General features: G+C 53.8%; 1 protein-coding gene across 3 annotated transcripts; it reads left to right on the plus strand.

Annotated features, from left to right (window-relative positions):
• The first annotated feature begins 615 nt into the window (after nucleotides 1–615).
• WRAP73 (WD repeat containing, antisense to TP73) lies at nucleotides 616–24269 on the plus strand. Of its 3 annotated transcripts, none has more exons than XM_047869985.1 (12): nucleotides 616–1600; nucleotides 5430–5582; nucleotides 6016–6190; nucleotides 11744–11816; nucleotides 13059–13162; nucleotides 13910–13996; nucleotides 14303–14437; nucleotides 14517–14594; nucleotides 21971–22076; nucleotides 22843–22968; nucleotides 23395–23586; nucleotides 23933–24268. In XM_047869985.1, the coding sequence occupies exons 2-12, from the start codon at nucleotides 5464–5466 to the stop codon at nucleotides 24073–24075; spliced, it is 1338 nt and encodes a 445-aa protein (XP_047725941.1). In that variant the 5' UTR covers nucleotides 616–1600; nucleotides 5430–5463; the 3' UTR covers nucleotides 24076–24268. The 3 variants fall into 3 exon arrangements, with proteins under 3 accessions (XP_047725941.1, XP_047725942.1, XP_047725943.1); XM_047869987.1 differs by having other exon boundaries at nucleotides 1292–1600; nucleotides 6074–6190; nucleotides 23933–24269; XM_047869986.1 differs by lacking the exons at nucleotides 5430–5582; nucleotides 6016–6190.

Raw genomic sequence — 24269 nt, forward strand, 5'->3', positions numbered from 1 at the left:
CTCCCCTGGCCGCCCCCCAGCGCTGGTTTCTCTTCTTCGGGCAGGTGCGCGTGGGCGTCCACGGCGACACGTGGATCGTGCACTCGGAATTGCTCTCTACGCTCAGACACCGGCCTCGGGCCGAGTCTTCCCTCGGACCGGTGTCACCCACGGCTCCACGGGTCTGGACCCACTCTGGGCGGGTCCTTGGACAGAGAACCCGACCCGCAGGACACGTTTGGAAAGGCTCTCGCGGCGTGCACCTGCTGTGAACTGCGTTCCGGTGCTCTCAGGACCCGTTATCGGCCTCCTAACCGGCGTCCCCAGGCTCGCGTGACCCTCGTGTTAGTGTCGCCTGTGGAACTGCGTACGAGCCGGGCTGGTGCAAACTGGGTTCTCTGGCCGCCTGGGTCCGCGTTCCCCTGGCGGACCTGGCTCACTTCCACACACCTTTACTGCTCACCCACTGGTTTAGATTCGGGGGGGCTGGAGACACAAAGACGGATGGAGCTGTGGTACCGCCTAGCTGGACGCGTGCACGCATCCCCTGCCCGTGTGTTCCAAAGGGGGGTGGCGGGGGACGTCGGCAGGCTGCAGGCCGGGGGCTGTGAGCACAGAGGTGTGGGGAGGGCCCAGGCTGGGTCTGGGTTCTCAGAAGGGAGGGGCGAGCGTGAGTGTCTGGGTCCGCCGGCCCCGGTAGACTGCGGAGGCTCTGGCAGGCAGGGCCTGGTCGGGTCATGGGGCAAGCCTCCTTCGGGGGAAGAGGACCAGGGGTTCCCAGAGGGCGAGAGGACAAGGCACTCGCGGGGGCGCCAGCAAGGTGCGCAAAACCCGCGCTGACACCCGCGCAAAACCCGCGCTGACCTGCGTGGGCAGGTCCCAGGTCGCGCCCTGCGCTCTCCCTCTCCTCCGCGCGGGTGCAAACGCCAAAGGCATTCTCCCCAGATCTGCGTAGTGCCCGAGGGGAGGCGAGGGCCTCCCTGCAGGCAGGGTTGCCCAGTTCAGCCAAAAAGAAAGAAAAAAGAAAAGAAAAAAACCCAGAAAACGAATACGTACTTATTCACCGTGTATAACATACAATGTGTGTATATACACTATTACGTATTTAGATAGAAGCGCGTAGGTGTCCGTAAACGTAGTTACATCTAAGCGCATTCACGTGTAAGTATAAACACTCAAACGTAAGCGGACACACAGGACGCCCGTTTACATTTGAAGTTCAGATAAGCGGGTACTTTTTTGGTGTTTGTCCCATACAGTATCTGAGAGCATTTTCCCACAAAAATGATTCGTCGTTTGCCTGAAATTCAACTTGAGCGCGCGTCCCGCGTTTTCGGTGTCAACCCTCGCTGGGGGGCGGATCGTCCTGCTGGCGAGAAGCGCGGCGGCGCGGGAACGCGCGAACTACAAGCCCCACAATGCTGCGCGGGCACCCGGGGCCCTGATAGGCTGCGAGGTGCTTCCGCACCCCCGTCACTTCCGGCCGCGGTGTTGGCGGTTGCCGCAGACCCAGCTGGAGTGGAGCGCCTGGGGCCGGGGGTCGGAGGCAGCCATGAACTTCTCCGAGGTGTTCAAGCTCTCCGGCCTGCTCTGCAAGTTCTCCCCGGACGGCAAGTACCTGGTGAGCGGCCGCGGGGCCCGGGGGGAGGGGGCAGCTTGGGGGTCCGCCGGTGCGGGCCTCAAGCAGGGGCCCCGGGCTGACACCCGAGGCTGGGGACCCAGGGCACGTGACCCCGGCTGACACCCGAGGCAGGGGACCCTAGGCTGGGGACTCGGACGGGGGCCCCGGGCGGACACCGAGGCAGGCGCCCTGGAGCAGGGGACCCAGGGCACGTGGCCCGGGCTGACACCGGGGCTGGGGACTCGACAGATGCCCCAAGCAGGGGCCCCGGGGGAATGGGGCGTGGGCAGGTGCCAGCCTCCCTACACCCCAGTTTCCATCTGTCAGAGGCAGGTAATGGCAGTGTTGTCGTCACACATTTGAGGGTACAAAGGATATCAGCTCGTTGTTGTTATTTTGACACATGGGGGGACATACCTAGTTCTGTTGGCTGTAACCTGGTGCAGCGACTTTGTCTTTGCCAGCCCTCCCCGCCCCCCACCATATGGCAAATAAGCGATTGAAATAACCAGCAGTCTCTGCCCGGATGAGTCCAGTCGTCCGCACTGCTGTTTATTCGAACGATTGGGATTCGAGCTGTTCATCACGAGAGGGGGGGGGGGGGGGAGGGGGCGACCAAATGCTGCTGAAATCGCTGAGCCAGTCTGTGCAGGAAGCACACCAGCATCATCAGTGTGTATCCTCGGGACCTGGCGGTATGATTGGCACTGGAAGTCCATTCAGAAAAAGATCAGCCTTATAGAAAGTGTGTCTGTTAAAAAAAAAAAAAAAGAAAGAAAGTGTGTCTGTTTAGTTCTGTATGTTAACTCACCAACGCTTCATGACTTTTCAGATTGAACCTGAACATTCCTGTTCTTTTCCAGCTCTTTGAAACTGGAACTCCTTTGTGGAGGTATTATCCTAAATACATAAATTAGCATTCTGCTAAGAGATACGCAATGTCTTCAGCTTCAAGTTCACCCCCAGAAACCGTGGTGTATTTTTTGAAATGCTCCCCATAAATTCATTGTTTAAAAAAATCGTCTATGAAAATTCCAGTGAATTATAAAGAGAGAGACTATGTTCCTTTGCTTCGTTTTGGTGCTTTTTTTTTTTTTTTTTTTTTTTGGCTTCTCCACCCTGGTGGAAATATGGTGTTACTGGAGTCTTGTTCTTCGAAGCTCTATCCTAAATCCTGAAGAAAGTAGGTCTGTGTTGCCGTTTTTAATATCTTGCAACAGATCTGATAATGGTTTTTCCACGCCATGACACATGCTCCCTGTCTTAAGCTCATTGTAACTGATGACAAAGCTACAATGTGACACATGTTCTCACCTGAAGTTACCCTCCCCTTCTCCTTTTTACAAGGAAGACTCATGAGGTGTGTTTTTTAAACTTTATTTTTGAGAGTGAGAGCGTACGAGTGGGGGAGGGGCAGAGAGAGGTGAGAGAGAGAGAGAGAGAGAGGGAGAGAGGGAGGGAGGGAGAGGGAGAGAGAGAATCCCAAGCAGGCTCCTCGTCAGCGTCATGGAGCCCACGGCTCAAACTCACAGAACTCACACTTCCTCACAAACCATGAGATCACAAGGAGCCCCCCCCAGGCGCCCCAAGGTTTTTTTCAAAAGGAAAAGGAAGGTTTGGAAAAGGAAAGGAAAAGGTTTGTAAAACACAAACCAATAATTGAGTTCGATCTTGATAAGAACGAAGCAATTAACATTTAAAAATCAGTTCTTGGGGTGCCTGGGTGGCCCAGTCAGTTAAGCCTCTGACTTTGGCTCAGGTCATGATCTCGGGGTGTATGAGTTCGAGCCCAGTGTTGGGCTCTGTGCTGAAAGCTCAGAGCCTGGAGCTGCTTCGGATTCTGTATCTTCCTCTCTCTCTCTGCCCTTCCACTGCTCGCTCGCTCTCCCTCTCTCCCTCTCTCCCTCTCTCAAAACTAAATAGGGGCGCCTGGGTGGCGCAGTCGGTTAAGCGTCCGACTTCAGCCAGGTCACGATCTCGCGGTCCGGGAGTTCGAGCCCCGCGTCAGGCTCTGGGCTGATGGCTCAGAGCCTGGAGCCTGTTTCCGATTCTGTGTCTCCCTCTCTCTCTGCCCCTCCCCCGTTCATGCTCTGTCTCTCTCTGTCCCAAAAATAAATAAATGTTGAAAAAAAAAATTAAAAAAAAAAAACTAAATAAACATTAAAAAAAATTTTTTTTAAACCAGTTCTTGATTTTTAAACTATAATATAATCTAAAATCAGAGGAGTATATCCAAATAATGTGCTTAGATATGGATATTATTAACAAACGTGGACACAGACTGCCTCTTCAAGAAAACAGGATTAACGCTTAAACATCTTCATGGTCAGTACTCAGAATAAGTCCCCGCAGTGGAAGAGAAACCTCCCTGCGTCCCCTCCTGTGTCGGGAAAGCGTCAGCCTGCTGCTGTTCCTCGCCTCTGCTGTCCCGCTGCCGCTGTTACACTCGCCGCACTGCTGACACTTCCCGTCACGTTTGCCAGGAGCTGGGGGTGTGTCACAGCACACAAGCCCCCAGGACACCAGCGGGTGCCACACAGCTCGATGCTGGCACTGTCCCCCTGGAGACCCGAGGTGGACCGCCCACCCACTGCATTTTTTTTAATGTTTATTTTCTTGTCTATTTTATTTATTTATTTTTTTTTTCATTTTTGAGAGAGAGAGAAAGAGCATGAGCAGGGGTGGGGCAGAGAAGGGGGCAGGATCTGCAGCGGGCTCCGTGCTGACAGCAGTGAGCCCGGTGTGGGGCTGGAACTCCTGAAGCATGAGATCGTGACGTGAGCCGAAGGCGGGCGCTTCACCAGCTGTGCCCCCCACGCGCCCCTGTGCCCCCCACTTCAGATTCCAGACAGGAATCTCGAGCTCCCCACAACTTCCGTCTGCCTGGGCCACCAGTCAGAGGCTCCCACAGCCCCCTCCTCGGGTTTGGCTGATTTGCCAGCGTGGCTCACAGAACTCAGACACTTGTGCTAAAGGAGACCAGAGAGGATGCAGGTGAACAGCCAGGTGAAGAGATCCAGAAGACAAGGTCCAGGAGGGCCCCGAGTGCAGGAGCCGCTGTCCCCGTGGGGGTGGGTGCGTCACCTGCCCTGTGTGCCTGTGTTCACCGGCCTGGAGCTCTCTGAACACTGTCCTGTTGGCATTTTTACAGAGGATTCCTCGTGATGAATTATTAACTCCGCTGCTAGCCGTTCTCCCCTCTCTGGAGAAGGGGGAGTGGGACTGAACATTCCAAGCTTCTAGTCATGGCTGGTATTTCTGGTGGCCAGGAGCCCACTTAGAGTTGCCTCGTTAGAACAAAAGACGCTCCTACTGCCCAGGACGTTTCAAGGACTCGAGGAGTCCTGTGCCAGGGCCTGGGGGCAGGGACAAATACGTATTTTTCTGTTGCCTCGTCCTTATGTCTCCGTGGTCCTTCTCACCAAGGACCCTGAGGCCCCCGTCCGCACTCCCTGTGCCTTGTCTGCCGGTGGTTAAAGCAGCGGAGTGCTGGCTTAGTTCACAGAAGAGCTGGTCCCACGCTGTGTCCTGCTTTAGTTTTTAAGACGTGAGTCAGAAAGTAAAAAGTGACCTAGTAGAGAGTTTTAACAGAGTGCCTTATCCTGGAGCAACGTCAACACCTAGTTTGTGTATTTCAACCTTGTCTTTTCGTGAACCCTTATCCTTAGAGGGGGTGACAGTCTGTGAACATGAGGCCGTCCAGGCAGGAAATACGTCCGGAAGGACAGAGGGAGCTAGAATTCCTGGACGGAGGGGAGCACCGGCTCCTGAGCTCCCTTCCCTTAGACTGTTAGACCATCAAGGGCTTTTTTTTTTCCCCCGTTTTTAGGCTTCTTGCGTCCAGTACCGCTTAGTGGTCCGGGATGTGCACACCCTCCAGATCCTTCACCTGTACACGTGCCTGGACCAGATCCAGCACATCGAGTGGTCGGCGGACTCCCTCTTCATCCTGTGCGCCATGTACAAGCGGGGGCAGGTTCAGGTGCGCCGCCCGCGGGCTCCGAGCCAGGGGCTCTTGCCTGAGGGTACCCGGGAAGGAGCAGCCTCTTCTGTGCCCTTGTAGTTTGAGAAAAAAGGCGAGGCGGCTCAAGCCGGTTTCCTCTTAAAATTATAACGGTTCCCTAATAGCTTAAGTACTTTGAAAACAGGAAAACACTTAAGTAGCCTTAATGTGTCATCAGGTAGAATTCAGTAAGAGGAAGTGTCCGCAGACAGCTGTCTAGAAGCTTGGGCCTCACGGGTTTGGGGAAGCGCGAAGATGCGTTTCTAGCAGATCTGAAGTTTCCCCGAAGGAGCTTGGAGGGCTGGCGAAGGGCTTTAAAACACCACTGCTCCGGCTCCAGCCCTGCCTCGTGGCGGATGTGGAAACGTGCCCTGTGTCCTGACCGTGTGCCGTTGAACCGGCTGTTTTCCAGCTTGACGCGCGTGCGCTCATGTGTTGTGGGTCTGCGTTTCTGTCCGTTGCGAATCCAGGTGTGGTCCCTGGAGCAGCCGGAGTGGCACTGCAGGATCGACGAGGGCTCGGCCGGGCTGGTGGCCTCCTGCTGGAGCCCCGACGGCCGCCACATCCTCAACACAACCGAGTTCCACGTAAGTGCAAAGGCCCCGGGCACACGTCGTCGAGCGGAGGAGGGTGACTCCTCGCGCCTTTCTCCGGAAATTGCTGGGTAGCGGTCAGGCGGGTGAATTTTGGAGAACGATGTGCATCTTTCACATATATATGTATATGTATATACATATATGGGGAGAGAGGGAGAGACGGAGAAAGATGTGTGTCTTAGGTCGACACGGTTGTTATATGATCTTTCTGCCCAAATTTAAGGAAAAGTAACGTGGGTTTTAAATGACAGGATTTAAGAATTAAACAGTTCCTTTACTTCGGGGGTAGAAGATGAATTCACTACGATCGACTTCACATCTTTAAGATGCCTGACCTGTGACCGCCGGTCGCTGCTGCGTCCTGTCCAAGCCTCACTGGGGCTCCCCCCCCCCCCCCCGCCAAAGTTAGGGAATTTGCACATATAAGGTGTTGGGGTAGAAGGTCTTTGGTGTCAGCAGTGTTGTTTTCAAAGAAAAACGCGCAGATCCTGTTAACGATGTGCCTTTTGAGGGGGCGTCATGACCCAGGGTGTGGGCCCGAACCCCCAGGCCTGGGCTGCCCGGTGCCCTGCAGGAGCCCCGCCCCAGGCTGCAGAGGGGACAGTACGTGCGTGTGGCGAGGGCGAGTGTCTGTGCCCAGCCGTGAGGGTGCCGGGCGACCCTGTGGGATGTCATCATCGGGTCTTTTTCAAGTTGGCATCATGTGGGAGAAGGTCTGTGTCCAGCCGTGAGGGGGCGGCTGAGTCGGCCGCCTGAGACGGCCGTGTGGCTTCACGTACCTTCTGTTACGGTTTAAGACCCGCTTTTGATGTGGCGTCTGCTCATACAGGCTGTCGGAGACTGAGCAGGACGCAGGGCACTTGGTTTCCTTGCGGTGCACATGGTGACTTTTCATTCATTCATTCATTTTTTTTTATTATTTTATTTTATTTTATTTTATTTTATTTTATTTTATTTTATTTTATTTTATTTATTTTTTTAATGTTTATTTATTTCTGAGAGAGACAGAGACAGAATGCGAGTGGCTTAGGGGCAGAGAGAGAGGACGACACAGAATCCAAAGCAGGCTCCAGGCTCCGAGCTGTCAGCACAGAGCCCGATGTGGGGCCCGAACCCACGAGCCGCGAGATCATGACCTGAGCTGAAGTCGGACGCTCAACCGACTGAGCCACCCAGGCGCCCCCATTCATTCATTTTTCATTTGAGAGAGAGTGGGGGTGGGGGCAGAGAGAGAGGGAGGGAGGGAGAGAGAATCTTGAGCAGGCTCCATATGCTCGGTGCAGAGCCCAGTGAGAGGCTCGATCTCACGCGAGATCATGACCTGAGCTGAAATCCGGAGTCAGACTGAAAGTGGACCGAGACCCAGAGCTGCACACGTTGGCCTTTTAAAGACGTTTGCAATTTGGAAGTTTTCAGACGTGTTGAACTGTTTATACGGCCTCACCCGACAGTCTTCGTGATTAGAATTCTTGGGGCCAGAATCCAGTGTCCAGACGGGCGTGTGCCAGGGCTTCCCTGCCTCCCATACATGAATGTGACAGGCCCTTTGCACAGGGTCCCCGAGGGTGAAGCACTGTGTGCCCCACCCCACCCCCGAGGCCCAGAGCAGGGCTGCCTGCATGCCCCACAGAGGCGGGATGGACCCCGCGTTCTGTGTTAACCCGTTCTTGCTTTCCTTTGGGTCGTGTGTGTGTGTGTGTGTGTGTGTGTGTGTGTGTGTGCACGTGTGCGCATGCATGACGAGCGTATACAGTGTTGCTTGCTTTGCATCTGTTTCCAGTTTGCTGAGGGGAGTTCGTCCTCTGTATTCCGGGGTGGTTCTCTTCACCCTCTGTGTTCGGTGTTCGTCCGTCTGGAAGGTGTGGCTCACTCTGCTGTTCCTCGCAGGGGAAGTCACGGCACACCCGTCTGCCCTCTGCTGCTGCCGGTGTTCAAGGGGGTAGGGGCCACGGTGCCGGGAGTATATTGTATGTGACCTACTATATTGAGGCACCCTGTCGGGGGTAGCCTGGGGGACTGCCTGCTTATAGTAGATGGCATTCGACTTTCCAAAGCTTTTTATCGGGATTTAAACTGACTGCCAGTCCTGGGGCGCCTGGGGGGCTCAGTCGGTTACGCGTCTGACTTTGGCTCAGGTCATAACCTCACAGTTTGTGAGTTCGAGCCCCGAGTCAGGCTCTGCGCTGACAGCTCGGGGCCTGGAGCCTGCTTCGGATTCGGTCTCCTCCCCACCCCCCACTCTCTCTCTGCCCCTCCGCTGCTAGCGCTCTGTCTCTCCCAAAATTAAATAAACATAAAAAAAGAAACATGAGTGAAATTCTAATTTCCTTCTAAGTTCATTCAAGTTCCTGACAACACGAGTCTAAGTTTATTTACTATTATTATTTTTTAAAGTTTTATTTTTATTTAAGTAATCTCTACATCCAACATGGGGCTTGAACTCACAACGCGGCGATCACGAGTCACACACTTCCCCAACTGAGCCAGCCAGGTGCCCCAGCATGAATCTAATTTTAAAAAACAACTTGGGGGCCACGGGGTTGGCTCCGTTGGTTGAGCGTCCAACCTCAGCTCGGGTCATGATCTCTCGGTTTGTGAGTTCGAGCCCCGCGTCGGGCTCTGTGCTGACAGCTCGGACCCTGGAGTCTGCTTCAGATTCTGTGTCTCCCTCTCTCTCTGCCCCTAACCCACTCGCATTCTGTCTCTGTCTCTCTCAAAAATAGATAGATAGATAGATAGATAGATAGATAGATAGATAGATGATAGATAGGTAGCTGCCAGGCCAGTGGAGCTACAGAGGAAGTGCATTGTGGTTTTACTTGTTTCCTGACTATTAGTGAGGTTGAGTGCTTTCATACCTTGTTTTACACACACGCACACTCTCGCACACTTGATTGATATGCGCTTCGGGTTCCCGTGGACTGTGTGGTGTGAGGAAGGGATCCACGTCTATCTTTTTCCCAACGACGTTTGTCAAGAACTGAGTTTCTTTATGTTTACATACAATTTCCGATTTTCCTTCCTCTTCCGCCGTTGGCACGCCGGTTTGCCGTGCCACACTGTTTACGTCCCCGGGTTTGTAGCGTGTCGGTGTCTGTGGGGCTGCCCCCTCCTGTTGCCCTTGTGGTGTTGGTTTGTTTACTGTACTTGTGAGGTGCTGTTACCAGCTGCGCTCGGACGGAGGATGTTTTGTCCTCACGGCCAGTGGAACCTTGATTGTAACTCATCGTTCGTGGTCCCTCGTGGATCTTTTTGCCTCACAAACCTGTTTTGTCAGCTGTTCGCCTAGCCTGTGGCTCTCGTGGTTTTTCTTTTTCACTCCTGTTACTTTTCCACCTTCCCGTGTCCTTAAATTTCAGTGTCTGTGTTGTAAACAGCCCATAGCTGCCCCCCAAAAAAATAAGCCGAAAACCTTTTTCTCACGTGTCCACAAAGCTAGTTAAAACCACCGACGAGCACCATTCACCCCTTGAGGCGCGCAGCTCAGCCAGGACGTGGACAGCCCCGTCCGCGCCCACCGCTGCTCCCGGATAGCCACTGCCTGCTTGCTGTCCACATTCTCTGTCGGTGGGGCCACGTGGCGTGGGGGGCTCTGTGTTTGGCCTCTGTCACTCAGCGCTGTGCTGTCACTGAGGGTATCAGCAGCGGTCCCTCGTGGCCGGGCGCCATTCCGTGGCATGGGGACACGGCATCTGCTTTCCATCCACCATCTGGCAGGCCGTGGGCGCTTTCCCGTGGGCGCTGTCCGGAACGAGCTGCTGGGACACACGTCATTTGACTCGGGTAAATCCCTAGGAGGGGGTGCCAGGGGGGCATGTGCGGAACGCTTCAGGAAACTGCCGACTGCTCTCTAACGTGGCTGCCCCCCCAGGTTAGAGCTCAGGTGTCCACACTCTCATGACCCTCGACACGCATCAGTGCGGTTTTCTGCTGTAGTCAGTCTTGTGTCGTGGTGTCTCCCTGTGGGTTTTTGTTTTTGTTTTTGTTTTAAGTTTATTTATTTTGAGAAAGAGAGAGACAGAGAGCACAAGTGGGGAAGAGGCAGAGAGAGAGAGAGAGAGAGAGAGAAATCCCAAGCAGTCTCCTAGCTGTCGGCACACAGCCCGACATGGGGCTCGATCTCACAAACCCAGAGATCATGACCTGAGCTGAAGTCGGACGCCCAGCCACCTGAGCCTCCCAGACGCCCCTGCCTGTGGTTTTAGTTTGCATTGTCCTCATGACTAATGCCATTAGACCTCTGTCACATGCCCGTTATTGTAGGACTTGTCTGTTCGTTCCTTTGTCGGGTGGCTAGTCACGTTACTCAACTGTGAAGTTTCTTCTATTATATTCTGGATGCGAGTCCTTTCCTAGACACGCGCCTGGCAAGTGTTTTCTCCTACAGGCTGCCCTCTCAGTTAGTTAACAGCTTCTTTCAAAGAGCAGAAGTGTTTCCTCTTAATGGAGTCTAACGGATCAGGTTTTTTTGTTTTGTTTTTTTTATGTTTTGTGCATCTAAAGAAATCCCCACCCAACCCAAGATCCAAAAAGAGTTTATTCTGTTTTCTTCTACAAGTTTTATGGTTTGGGCTCCTAAGTGTAGACACAGGACCTATTTTGAGTTTAGATCTTTTCCACTCGCGCTTCTGTCAAAAACCCGTTGCCTGTGTGTGTGCAGGTCTGTTTCCGGATTCTGTCTTGTTCCATTGACCTATTAGCCTCGCTTTGTGCGAACAGCATACTCTCTGATTATTGTACTTCACAGTAAATCTGGAAACCAGGTCAGTGTGTTTTCCAGCGTTGTCCTTGTTCAGAGTCAGCTGTTGGACGCTCGTCAAGTAGTGAACTGCCACGTCAGCCAACGGGAAGGGCACGGAGACAGTTTTTAGAAACAAAACTAGGAATCGGGGTTAAGAAATTCTGGTTATTCCCTTTTAAACTCTAATGGGATCTAGGGGGTCATAGAACCGCAATATTAGATGTAAATGTAGACGGGTGTTTGAACGCTTAAAAGCTATACTGTGGGCTTTTCCTGGGGACGGGTGTCCGTGACCACCCCGCCAGGCACGCGGGCGGGAGAGGAGGGGACGGCCGGCTGACAGCGGTCACCCCCAGAAACCCTGTGGGGAAGCAGCCGTGCAGCGAGGCCACCGCACGGGCCCTTCTGCCCCCACCTCCTGCTCACAAGTCTGCTGAGGCAGAGGACCAAGCAGGTTGACCTCGCTCAGTCCCCGGGACACCCAGCGTCCTGGACAGCTTGCCTGCCGGCGTCTGCACGTTTGTTAGGAGAGGAAAACCGCAGTTACTTTGAAATTTTAAATTAAATGCACTTATATTCGACTTTGTGTTGCTCACGCGATACTGTTACAAAAAGAAAACCAGACACCAGGAGCATGAAATTAAAGGACGGGAGACGGGTGGGGGGGGGACACCCAGGAGCAGCTGCTGTTCTTAATTCTGCAGTAAACCTCTTACTGGGTCACTGATGCCCGTCTGTGGCTTAACCGCCGTCTTCCCAGCTGCTAAACGTGCACCGTTTCTCTTTCCCCTTCTCCTCGACAGCTGCGGATAACTGTCTGGTCCTTGTGCACAAAGTCCGTGTCTTACATCAAATACCCCAAAGCCTGTCAGCAGGGTGAGTCGGCCGAAGCTGATTTGAAAGCTGTTTCTTTGTTGTTTTTGTTCAGGGCCCGGGGGCTGGGGGGGGGGGGGGGGGAGGGAGGGACACTTTTTTAATACAGAAAGTTTCCGGGCACAGTAGTCTCAGCGGCTTATCAGCGTGTGGCCAGCTTCTTTCTCTACGCCCCAGACCTGCTGATGCTTCTCTGTGAATAGTTCCGTGTGTGTCTCCCGAGGACAAGGGCTCCCCTTTCAAGATAGAACCACAGTGGTTTAAAGGACCTCAGAGAAGTAGGCTTTACGTGCGGTTCCCTTCCTGTCATAGGACTGGGGATCAGGTCCCTTCGGTTGATGTGTGTCCCAGGACCTGCCCCCCCCCCCCCCCCCCCCCAGTTCTGCACTTCAAGCCTCCAGACTTCTGTTGGCCAGCTCTGTGGTCTCTGTGCAGGGGAGAGGGCGGCCACCCCGCCCAGCCGGCCACCGCGGGACTCGGTTGGACCGCGGAGAGCGAGTGGGGTGCCCATCCCTGAATCGTGAAGTTGCCGTGATGGGTGCAGACAGCAGCGCCTTGTGTGTTCTTGTGGCTCACGAAGTGTGAGCTGGGGCCTGGGGCCTTGCGACTAACACAGAACGGAAAATACGGTTTCACATTTTCAACCAAAGCTTATTTCTAAACTCTGACCTTACGTTTTCTTCTCCTGAGTAATTCAAAAGTACACGTAGGAAGTTGGGGGCCTGCGTGGCTCAGTCGGCCGGCTGAGGGTCGGCCTTGGGCTCAGCTCGTGATCTCTGCGCTCCCAGGTTCAAGCCCCACATCGGGCTCTGTGCTGTCGGGGCGGAGCCCGCTTCGGTTCCCGTCTCCCTCTCTCTCTGCCACCACCCCCCCCCCCAGGCTGTTGCTTTCTCTCGGTCTCAAAAGTAAATAAGATATTCTTTTAAAAAAGTAAAACTGGGTGTGATGAGAAGCTGACAAGCTGGCTGAGCTCCCTACGATTTGTGCTCCAAAAACGACGATCCGTCAGGAGCTGCATTTTCAGTGACACTTTGTGGTTCTTCGGGGGCCCGGTTCCTGCGGTTTTCCGTCAGGTCCCTTGCCGGTCGGGGGTCGGGGGGTGCCTGGAGCCTGCTGCACCGAGGCCGCGGTCTCGCCCTCCGCCCCGCCGTCTGGCTGCGGGCGCCCGTCCCTCCCCGTGACCCCTGCCTCTGGTTTCTCACCGCTCCCTGGGGCTGCAGCGGGGTGTCCCTCTCCTCCCGCCAGGGGTCTCCTTTACCCGGGACGGCCGCTACATGGCGCTGGCGGAGCGGCGCGACTGCCAGGACCACGTGAGCGTCTTCGTCTGCAGCGACTGGCAGCTCCTGCGGGTAGGGGGTGCGCTGCTGGCCGCGCGGCGGGGGCGGCTGACGCCTCGCGTCTCCGAGGCCCGGGCACCTTTGGGAGGGGTCGCGGCAGCGCCATCTCGTGGTGGGCGGGTCACCGGAGGGCACGCCCCGGGGGGGGGGGGGGGCGGCTGCCGGTGAGCGGGGCGGCCACAGGCCATCGGCGTGAGCCGTGAGCCGCTGTCCTCTTGTTAGGGCCGTGCGGTTCGCCCAGGGGCTGCTGCCCCTGGAGGGTCTGCTCTGGGCCAGCCTCCAGGGGCCCCGGCCGGGTGCGCGGGGCCCTCCTCCCCTGGCCGGGCTCGGCTCCACGGGCCGGGTGGGTGCGGAGAGGCCTTCGGACTGGCAGTGCCCCTCCTGCCAGAGCACGGAGGCGGCCCCATCGACCTGGGCACGGGGTGTCCTGGCGGGATCTCGCCCGAGCTGATCTTCCAGGAGTGAGGCCGAGCCAGGCGGGAAGGGGGAGGGAGTGGGGGGGCGGTGCCAGGCCGCAGGAGCTGCTTCACAGCCAGCGGTGCTGGGCACTGTCCTGCCTGGTGGGCTCCACCTGGGCCCGCCTGGGGCCTCCTGAGTGCTCAGGCAGGATTTTAACGACGGAAGGACAGGGCTGGAGACATTGTCCATTTCTGTACAAGGAAATTAAATACGAAACGTGTTCCCAACGTCAGTGATAAAATGTGTATTTGTTCAAGAAAACACTTTCGAATTTAATGTTTCCCTGTCTTGCTTTGGAAGCACTTTGACACAGAGACCCAGGACCTCGCAGGGATTGAGTGGGCCCCAAACGGCTGTGTGCTGGCAGTGTGGGACACCTGCCTGGAGGTATGCAGGGTGACCAGGCAGACCCTGTGTGTTGGGGTGCTTTGACCTGTGTTTACCCGACGCTTTCTGAATGTGGAGGCTCGGTCGGCTCACCAGGCTCCGAGGCCAAGCCCAGCCCTTTGACCAGCGAGTCCTTACGTTTGCGGCCAAGGTCCCCGCTGTCCCCTCTGCGGGAGGGCCTGTCCCGCTCCACCGGTCTTCCTTCTGACCTCCCGCTGGCCATCGGCTGTGTCCCCATTCCACCCCCCCCCCCCCCCCCCATGCTCCGGTCAGGGTGAGCGTCAACATCTGCACTGTCTCCCGCAGTACAAGGTCCTGCTCTACTCCTTGGATGGCCGGCTCTTGTCCGCGTACTGTGCCTACGAGTGGTCCCTGGGCGTCAAGTCTGTGGCCTGGAGCCCCAGCAGTCAGTTCCTGGCCATCGGAAGCTATGACGGGAAGGTGAGGCCGAGTAGCACACGTGGAGATGCTGTGGGCACGGTGCCCGCCAGGGGCCCTCAAGCACACTCTCTCCCCTCAGGTGCGCATCCTTAATCACGTGACTTGGAAAATGATCACAGAGTTTGGGCACCCAGCCACCATTAACAATCCCAAAATAGTAAGTCTGGAATGCATCTCCCTTCCCTTCCCTCCCCTCCCCTCCCCTTCCCTCTTCTCCCCTCCCCTTCCTTCCTTTTTTATGAAATTTATTGTCAACTTGCTTTCCATACAACACCCAGGGCTCATCCCAACAGGTGCCCTCCTCAATGCCCATCACCCACTTTCCCCTCCCTCCCACCTCCCATCAACCCTCAGTTTATTCTCAGTTTTTAAGAGTCTCTTATGGTTTGGCTCCCTCCCTCTCTAACTCTTTTCCCCCTTCCCCTCCCCCATGGTCTTCTGTTAAGTTTCTCAGGATCCACATAGGAGTGAAAACATACGGTATCTGGCTTTCTCTGTATGACTTATTTCACTTAGCATAACACTCTCCAGTTCCATCCACGTTGCTACAAAGGGCCAGATTTCATTCTTTCTCATTGCCACATAGTATTCCATTGTGTATATAAACCACAATTTCTTCATCCATTCGTCAGTTGATGGACATTTAGGCTCTTTCCATAATTTGGCTATTGTTGAAAGTGCTGCTATAAACATTGGGGTACAAGTGCCCCTCTGCATCAGCCCTCCTGTATCCCTTGGGTAAATTCCTAGCAGTGCTATTGCTGGGTCATAGGGTAGTTCTATTTTTAATTTTTTGAGGAACCTCCACACTGTTTTCCAGAGGGGCTGCACCAGTTTGCATTCCCACCAACAGTGCAAGAGGGTTCCCGTTTCTCCACATGCTCTCCAGCATCTATCGTCTCCTGATTTGTTCATTTTAGCCACTCTGACCAGCGTGAGGTGGTGTCTCAGTGTGGTTTTGATTTTTATTTCCCTGATGAGGAGCGACGTTGAGCATCTTTTCATGTGCCCATTGGCCATCTGGATGTCTTCTTTAGAGAAGTGTCTATTCATGCTTTCTGTCTATTCACTGGATTATTTGTTTTTCAGGTGTGGAGTTTGGTGAGTTCTTTATAGATTTGGATACTAGCCCTTTGTCCAATGTGTCATTTGCAAATATCTTTTCCCATTCCGTTGGTTGCCTTTTAGTTTTGTTGATTGTTTCCTTTGTTGTGCAGAAGCTTTTTATCTTCATGAGGTCCCAGTAGTTCGTTTTTGCTTTTAATTCCCTTGCCTTTGGGGATGTGTCAAATAAGAAATTGCTGCAGCTGAAGTCAGAGAGGTTTTTCCCTGCTTTCTCCTCTAGGGTTTTGATGGTTTCCTGTCTCACATTTAGGTCCTTCATCCATTTTGAGTTTGTTTTTGTGAATGGTGTGAGAAAGTGGTCTAGTTTCAACCTTCTGCATGTTGCTGTCCAGTTCTCCCAGCACCATTTGTTAGAGAGACTGTCTTTTTTCCATTGGATATTCTTTCCTGCTTTGTCAAAGATTAGTTGGCCATATTTTTGTGGGTCTAGTTCTGGGGTTTCTGTTCTATTCCATTGGTCTATGTGTCTGTTTTTGTTTTTTGTTTTTGTTTTTTAACATTTATTTATTTTTGAGGCAGAGAGAGACAGAGCATGAGCAGGGGAGGGTCAGAGAGAGAGGGAGACACAGAATCCGAAACAGGCTCCAGGCTCCAAGCTGTCAGCACAGAGCCCGACTCGGGGCTTGGGTTCACAGACCGCGAGATCATGACCTGAGCCGAAGTCGGATGCCCAACCGACTGAGCCACCCAGGCGCCCCTATGTGTCTGTTTTTGTGCCAATACCATGCTGTCCTGATGATTACAGCTTTGTAGCAGAGGCTAAAGCCTGGGATTGTGATGCCTCCTGCTTTGATTTTCTTCTTCAGTATTACTTTGCCTTATTCGGGGTCTTTTGTGGTTCCATACAAATTTTAGGATTGCTTGTTCTAGCTTCAAGAAGAATGCTGGTGCAATTTTGATTGGGATTGCATTGAATGTGTAGATGGCTTTGGGTAGTATTGACATTTTAACAATATTTATTCCTTCAGTCCATGAGCATGGAATGTTTTTCCATTTCTTTGTAACTTCTTCAATTTCCTTCATAAGGTTTCTGTAGTTTTCAGCATACATATCTTTTACATCTTTGGTTAGGTTTATTCCTAGGTATTTTATGCTTCTTGGTGCAGTTGTGAATGGGATCAGTTTCTTTATTTGTCTTTCTGTTGCCTCATTATTAGCGTAGAAGAATGCAACTGATTTCTGTACATTGATTTTGTATCCTGCGACTTTGATGAATTCATGTATCAGTTCTAGCAGACTTTTGGTGGACTCTATCGGATTTTCCATGTATAATATGTCATCTGCAAAGAGTGAAAGCTTGACTTCATCTTTGCCAATTTTGATGCCTTTGATTTCCTTTTGTTGTCTGATTGCTGATGCTAGCACTTCCAACACTGTGTTAAACAACAGCGGTGAGAGTGGACATCCCTGTCGTGTTCCTACAGTTTTTCCCCATTGAGGATGATGTTAGCTGTGGGCTTTTCATAAATGGCTTTTATGCTGTTTAAGGTATGTTCCTTCTATCCCGACTTTCTCGAGCGTTTTTATTAAGAAAGGATGCTGGATTTTGTCAAATGCTTTTTCTGCATCGATTGACAGGATCATATGGTTCTTATCTTTTCTTTTATTAATGTGATGTATCACATTGATTGATCTGCGAATGTTGAACCAGCCCTGCAGCCCAGGAATGAATCCCACTTGATCATGGTGAATAATTCTTTTTATTTGCTTTTGAATTCGATTTGCTAGTATCTTATTGAGAATTTTGCATCCATATTCATCAGGGATATTGGCCTGTAGTTCTCTTTTTTTACTGGGTCTCTGCCTGGTTTAGGAATCAAAGTAATGCTGGCTTCATAGAATGAGTCTGGAAGTTTTCCTTCCCTTTCTATTTTTTGGAATAGCTTGAGAAGGATGGGTATTATCTCTGCTTGAAACGTCTGGTAGAATTCCCCTGGGAAGCCACCTGGTCCTGGACTGTTATTTGTTGGGAGATTTTGGATAACTGATTCAATTTATTCGCTGGTTATGGGTCTGCTCAAGCTTTCTATTTCCTCCTGATTGCGTTTTGGAAGTGTGTGGGTGCTTAGGAATTTGTCCATTTCTCCCAGGTTGTCCAGTTTGTTGGCATGTAATTTTTCATAATATTCCCTGATAATTGCTTGTGTTTCTGAGGGATTGGTTGTAATAATTCCATTTTCATTCATGATTTTATCTATTTGGGTCATCTCCCTTTTCTTTTTGAGAAGCCTGGCTAGAGGTTTGTCAATTTTGTTTATTTTTTCAAAAAACCAACTCTTGGTTTCGTTGATCTGCTCTACAGTTTTTTTAGATTCTATATTGTTTATTTCTGCCCTGATCTTTATTATTTCTCTTCTTCTGCTGGGTTTGGGGTGTCTTTGCTGTTCTGCTTCTAGTTCCTTTAGGTGTGCTGTTAGATTTTGTATTTGGGATTTTTGTTTCTTGAGATAGGCCTGGATTGCAATGTATTTTCCTCTCAGGACTACCTTTGCTGCATCCCAAAGTGTTTGGATTGTTGTATTTTCATTTTCATTTGTTTCCATATATTTTTTCATTTCTTCTCTAATTGCCTGGTTGACCCATTCATTCTTTAGTAGGGTGTTCTTTAACCTCCATGCTTTTGGAGGTTTTCCAGATGTTTTCCTGTTGTTGATTTCAAGCTGCAGAGCATTGTGGTCTGAAAGTATGCATCGTATGATCTCAATTCTTGTATACTTATGAAAGGCTGTTTTGTGACCCAGTATGTGATCTATCTTGGAGAAGGTTCCATGTGCACTTGAGAAGAAAGTATATTCTGTTGCTTTGGGATGCAGAGTTCTAAATGTATCTGTCAAGTCCATCTGATCCAGTGTATCATTCAGGGCCCTTGTTTTTTTGTTGATCCTGTGTCTAGATGATCTGTCCAACGTTGTAAATGGAGTATTAAAGTCCCCTGCAATTACCACATTCTTATCAATAAGGTTGCTTATGTTTGTGATTAATTGTTTTATATATTTGGGGGCTCCCGTATTCAGTGCATAGACATTTATAATTGTTAGCTCTTCCTGATGGATAGATCCTATAATGATTATATAATGCCTTTCTTCATCTCTTGTTACAGCCTTTAATTTGAAGTCTAGTTTGTCTGATATAAGTATGGCTACTCCAGCTTTCTTTTGGCTTCCAGTAGCATGATAGATAGTTCTCCATCCCCTCACTTTCAATCTGAAGGTGTCCTCAGGTCTAAAATGAGTCTCTTGTGGACAGCAAATAGATGGGTCTTGTTTTTTTTATCCATTCTGATACCCTATGTCTTTTGATTGGCTCATTTAGTCCGTTTACATTCAGTGTTGTTATTGAAAGATATGGGTTTAGAGTTATTATGTTATCTATAGATTTCATGCTTGTAATGGTGTCTCTGGTCCTTTGTGGTCCTTGCAACATTTCATTCACAGAGTCCCCCTTAGGATCTCTTGTAGGGCTCATTTAGTGATGATGAATTCCTTCAGTTTTTGTTTGTTTGAGAAAACCTTTATTTCTCCTTCTATTTTGAATGACAGACTTGCTGGGTAAAGGATTCTTTGCTGCATTATTTTTCCTGTTCATCACATTGAAGATTTCCTGCCATTCCTGTCTGGCCTGCCAAGTTTCAGTAGATAGATCTGTCACTAGTCTTATAGGTCTCCCTTTATATGTTAGAGCATGTTTATCCCTAGCTGCTTTCAGAATTCTCTCTTTATCCTTGTATTTTGCCAGTTTCACTATGATATATTGTGCAGAAGATCCATTCAAGTTACGTCTGAAGGGAGTTCTATGTGCCTCTTGGATTTCAATGCCTTTTTCCTTCCCCAGATCAGGGAAGTTCTCAGCTATGATTTCTTCAAGTACGTCTTCAGCACCTTTCCCTCTCTCTTCCTCCTCTGGAATCCCAATTATGCATATGTTATTACGTTTAATTGTGTCACTTAGTTCTCTAAGTCTCCCCTCATCCTCCTGGATTTTTTTTATCTTTTTCTCAGCTTCCTATTTTTCCATAATTTTATCTTCCAATTCACCTGTTCTCTCCTCTGCCTCTTCAATCCGAGCTGTGGTCGCCTCCATTTTATTTTGCAGCTCATTTAGAGCATTTTTAGCTCCTCCTGACTGTTCCTTAGTCCCTTGATCTCTGTAGCAAGAGATTCTCTGCTGTCCTCTATACCGTTTTCAAGCCCAGCGATTAATTTTATGACTATTATTTTAAATTCATTTTCTGCTGTATTGCTTAAATCGTTTTTGATCCGTTCGTTAGCTGTCGCTATTTCCTGGAGTTTCTTTTGAGGGGAATTCTTCCATTTCGTCATTTTGGATAGTCCCTGGGGTGGCGCGGAACTGCAGGACACTTCCCCCGTGCTGTCTGGAGTAACTTGCGTTGGTGGGCGGGGCCGCAGTCAGAGCCGCTGTCTGTCCCCAGCCCACTGCTGGGGCCACAGTCAGACTGGTGGGTACCTTATCTTCCCCTCTCCCAGGGGCAGGACTCACTGTGGAGTGGTGTGGCCCCTGTCTGGGCTACGTGCACACTGCCAGGCTGGTGGTGCTGCTTCGATGGGATCTGGCGTATTAGCCGGGGTGGATCCGCAAGGTGCACGGGGGTGGGAGGAGCAGGCTCAGCTCGCTTTTCCTTCGGTGATCCGCTTCAGGAGGAGCCCTGCGGCACCGGGAGGGAGGCCGACCCGTCGGAGGGATGGATCCGCAGAAGCACAGCGTTGGGTGTTTGCGCGGTGCAAGCAAGTTCCGTGACGGGAACTCGTTCCCTTTGGGATTTTGGCTGGGGGGTGGGCGAGGGAGAAGGCGCTTCCCAGCGCCTTTGTTCCCCGCCAAGCTGCGCTCTGTCGTCCGGGGCTCAACAACGCTCCCTCCCGTTGTCCTCCGGCCCTCCCGTTCTCCGAGCAGAGCTGTTAGCTTATATCCTTCCAGATGTTAAGTCTCACTGGCTGACGGAACACACTCCGTCCGGCCCCTCCGCTTTTGCCAGCCAGACTCGGGGGCTCTGCCTTGCCGGGCGGGCTGGCTGCCCCTCCACCGCCCCAGCGCCCAGTCTGTGGAGCGCGCACCGCCCCTCCGCCCTTCCTACCCTCTTCCGTGGGCCTGTCATCTGCGCTCGGCTCCGGAGAGTCCGTTCTGCTAGTCTTCTCGTGGTTATCGCGGTAAATTAGGCAGATGTGGGTGGAATCTAAGCGATCAGCAGGACGCGCTGAGCCCAGCGTCGTCCTTCGCCGCCATCTTCCTCCCTCTCTGGAATGCAGGTTTCTATTTGAGCCACATTTGGAGAAGGGAGGTAGAAAACGTCTTTTTTCACTTTACATTATTCATGATGATGTCGGTACTCACATCACCAGAAACTTCCGTTACGGTAACATTTCAAATGTTTGACTGGACCAATTCCCAAAGGATCCCAAGTGGTGTCCTTGCCCTGCCCTCCCCACTCCCCAGATGGGTCACTCTCAGGTCTGTTCCTGCCCTCGGCAGAGTACCCAGGGTCCCTCACCCACAAGCACCGGGCGTTTGGGGCTGGAGAAGCAGACCTGAGAAGTGGGGGGCAGGTGTCCCTGGGGCAGGCAGGGACGGTCACGGGGTCAGGGGCCAGGAAGAAGTGATACGGCATCGGAGGGAGGAGCAGTTCTGGCAGCAAGAACAGGAAGTACAAAGGGCCTGAGGTGGGCATGTGTGTCCTTTTTAGCAGGGGACAGACAGACCCCAACCTTGGGGAGCTGTCCCACACGTGGGAAATATGAGGGAGGCCACCAGGAGTAGGGCTGCAGGTAGCCGTGTGGAAGGGGAGGGGAGGGGAGAGGGAGGGGAGGGGGAGGGGAGGGGGAGGGGACAGCTGGGGCGGCGAGGCTGGGGCGGCGGTCCTGAGGTGGGACCTGGCTGGAGGTGCAGGCGGGTGAAGCCATCCATGGTTGTGGGAGGCCGAGGCCGAGCAGGCCAACCACGCGGGCCGCGAAGGGTTTGCTCGGCCCTCCCGGCCTGCAGCTCGAGCTCGTTCTGAGGCCAGGGGGCAGCCGGGCTGCCTCACCGCCTCGGCCTCATGGGCCCATCAGGCTTCGGGACACAGATGTCCCCTCGTTCCCAGGACCTGCGTCTGTCACTTGGCACCACTGAGACGCTTGTGTCCTCACTGGCCAGCGGTCGGTTGGGCGCGTACGAACCCGCAGCCAGCACAGGCCACTCCCCCGAGGGGCGGGCTCGGGGTGGGGCTTGGGGTGGGACCCACGCTGGGCGCCCCCGCGGCGGAGTGGGCGCCGGTGGCCCGGCATCTCTGTGTCCGTCACCAGGAACGGCAGCGCCTCACCTCGAGGTCCAGCGTCACCACTACCCGGTGCGTCACCACCTCTGCTCCTGCGTGTCATGTGCGGGCGGTGGTGGTGGCAGGACCGTCGTGTCTTCCAGGTCGTGTACAAGGAAGCCGAGAAGACTCCGCGGCTGGCGCCGGGCCGCGTGGCCTTCCCCCCGCCCAGAGCAGCGGCCGGCGTGGCCTACCCCGCGGAGACCAAGTGTGAGCAGCTGGGGGTGGGGGGGTGCTCCCTCATTTGCCGGCAACACCTCCCGGCTTGCGTCCTTCCACCTGCGGGTCACTAGACTCGCCTGACCGGGGGGGGGGGGGGGGGGATGTTTCCGTCGCGTCGGGAGGGCTGGCGGTCCCAGTGTGACAGGCGGTACCCTGCAGGTGGTTCTTTAAGGACCAGTAAGATGCCCTTGGAGGAGCCAGACGGGGTGGGGCTGCGGAACTGGCCGCGGGTCCTGGGCAGGTGGCCTGTGCCTCAGTCCTGGCATCGGTACGGTGGGCTAACGAGGTACAGGAGGTGGGGGAGCAGCCCCCGGGTCGTGTGGTGTCCGCGGCCCAGTCCCGCTCAGTAAGCACCCCGGACGGAGGAGGGGGGGGAGGGACACAGCCAGCACACCCGCTCACCTGGCCTTCCATCATCACCTTACCACCTTTTGCCGTGAGTTTTATAACGGCTTTTTGTTTTTTTTAAGACTTTTTTAGAGCAGTTTAGGTGTATGGCAAAACTGAGGGGAAGGCACAGGGTTGCCACACCCCTGCCCGCTCACACGTGGCCTCTCCGCTACACAGACCCCGCCACGGGGGCACCTGGCGCGCTGACCCGCAACACGGGCTCCAGCGCCGTGGCCGGGTCCCCTTAAGCCTCTGTTTCCATAGAATCTTGCCTCCGTGGGTTAACGCGAAGTCCTCTTTTCCTTCTGTCTGAACTGAGTGGACGAGGCCAGCGGCTCCTGTCCCCTCCCTTTCCGTGTTCTAGATGAGATCGCCTCCGTGCCAGTCTCCTTACAGACCCTGAAGCCTGTTGCCGACAGAGCGAACCCGAAAATCGGCATCGGAGCGCTGGCCTTCAGCCCGGACAGCTACTTCCTGGCAACGAGAAGCGGTCAGTGGCTGCGCTCGCGGGCCGTGCCCCTCCCCGTTTCCTCCGGTGCCCAGGCATGAAGACCGGGTGAGCGAAACCCCGGTGACGGGCTTCCGGCACGTCGCGTCCTCCTGCCGGGACGCTGTGCCCACAGAAGCTTCCGGAGGCGCGGTGTCTTGGCGCCTCCGCCCGCTGCTTGCCATCGGGTGAAGAGCAGGGTCCGGGCGCCACCACAGCCACGGCCCGCTTCGTGCGGGAAGGGGGCTCACGTGTTTTGAGGGCTGTAAAAACCGCCAAACCCGCCCTTGTGGGCTCTCAGCCTGGGCGGGGGGACCATCTGGCTCGGAGACACCGGAGCAGCCACGTCCACGGGGCTTGTGGCCTGCCCCCCAGCGTGCATCTCAGGCGGGGACACTGAAGCAGGGTGTCTGCGTCTTCCCTCCTCAGACAGTGTCCCGGACGCCGTCTGGATCTGGGACATGCAGAAGCTGAGGCTCTTCGTGGTGCTGGAGCAGCTGTCCCCCGTGCGCTCCTTCCAGTGGGACCCGCAGCAGCCCCGGCTGGCCATCTGCACGGGAGGCGGCAAGGTGTACCTGTGGTCGCCAGCGGGCTGCGTGTCCGTGCAGGTGCCTGGGGAAGGTGAGCGCAGCGGCGCTTGCGACCGGCTGTAGGCAGAACCCTAGCAGATGAGTCCCTCCCAGCCGACCTGGGCACCGTGGCTCGTGTGGGCGACCGCCTCGGGTGTACGGTCGGAGTCCCTCTGGGCACATCCGGGGAGACCTCAGGCCGGTCCCCGGCATCACACACCGGGTGGGGGTCCACCGCTCCGAGCTCTCACGGGACACAGAGATGCCCACCCGAGTTGAGCTCTGGGGCTGCAGCTGGGTCTCTCCAGGCCTGTCCTTCGGCCACAGGATTTGGGGCCGCGCTCACCCTGGGACCCCGGCCTCACCCTTTCACCCTCCGGCTGCCTGTCTTTCTCCAGGTGACTTTCAGGTGCTTTCTCTGTGCTGGCATTTAAACGGGGACTCACTGGCCCTCCTCAGTAAGGACCACTTCTGCCTGTGTTTCCTGGAAACCGAGGACAGGGTTGGCACGGCCTTTGGACGGCCAGGTGACCACACGTAGGACCTGCGAGTGCCCAGGCCCGGCCGAGACGAGAGAACACCGCGGCACGTGGCAGCTACGGGGAAGGTGCGGGGCTTCTGGGGGGCGGGGGGTGTTCCCCAACAGTGGCCCAGATGAAATGACCGGCTTTTATTTTTGTATAGCATTCCTGTAAATATGTATGGTATGAAACTAATTTTTATTTAAAATAAACA

This window comes from Prionailurus viverrinus, chromosome C1 (genome assembly GCF_022837055.1).
Source record: "Prionailurus viverrinus isolate Anna chromosome C1, UM_Priviv_1.0, whole genome shotgun sequence".
Lineage (NCBI taxonomy): Eukaryota > Metazoa > Chordata > Mammalia > Carnivora > Felidae > Prionailurus > Prionailurus viverrinus.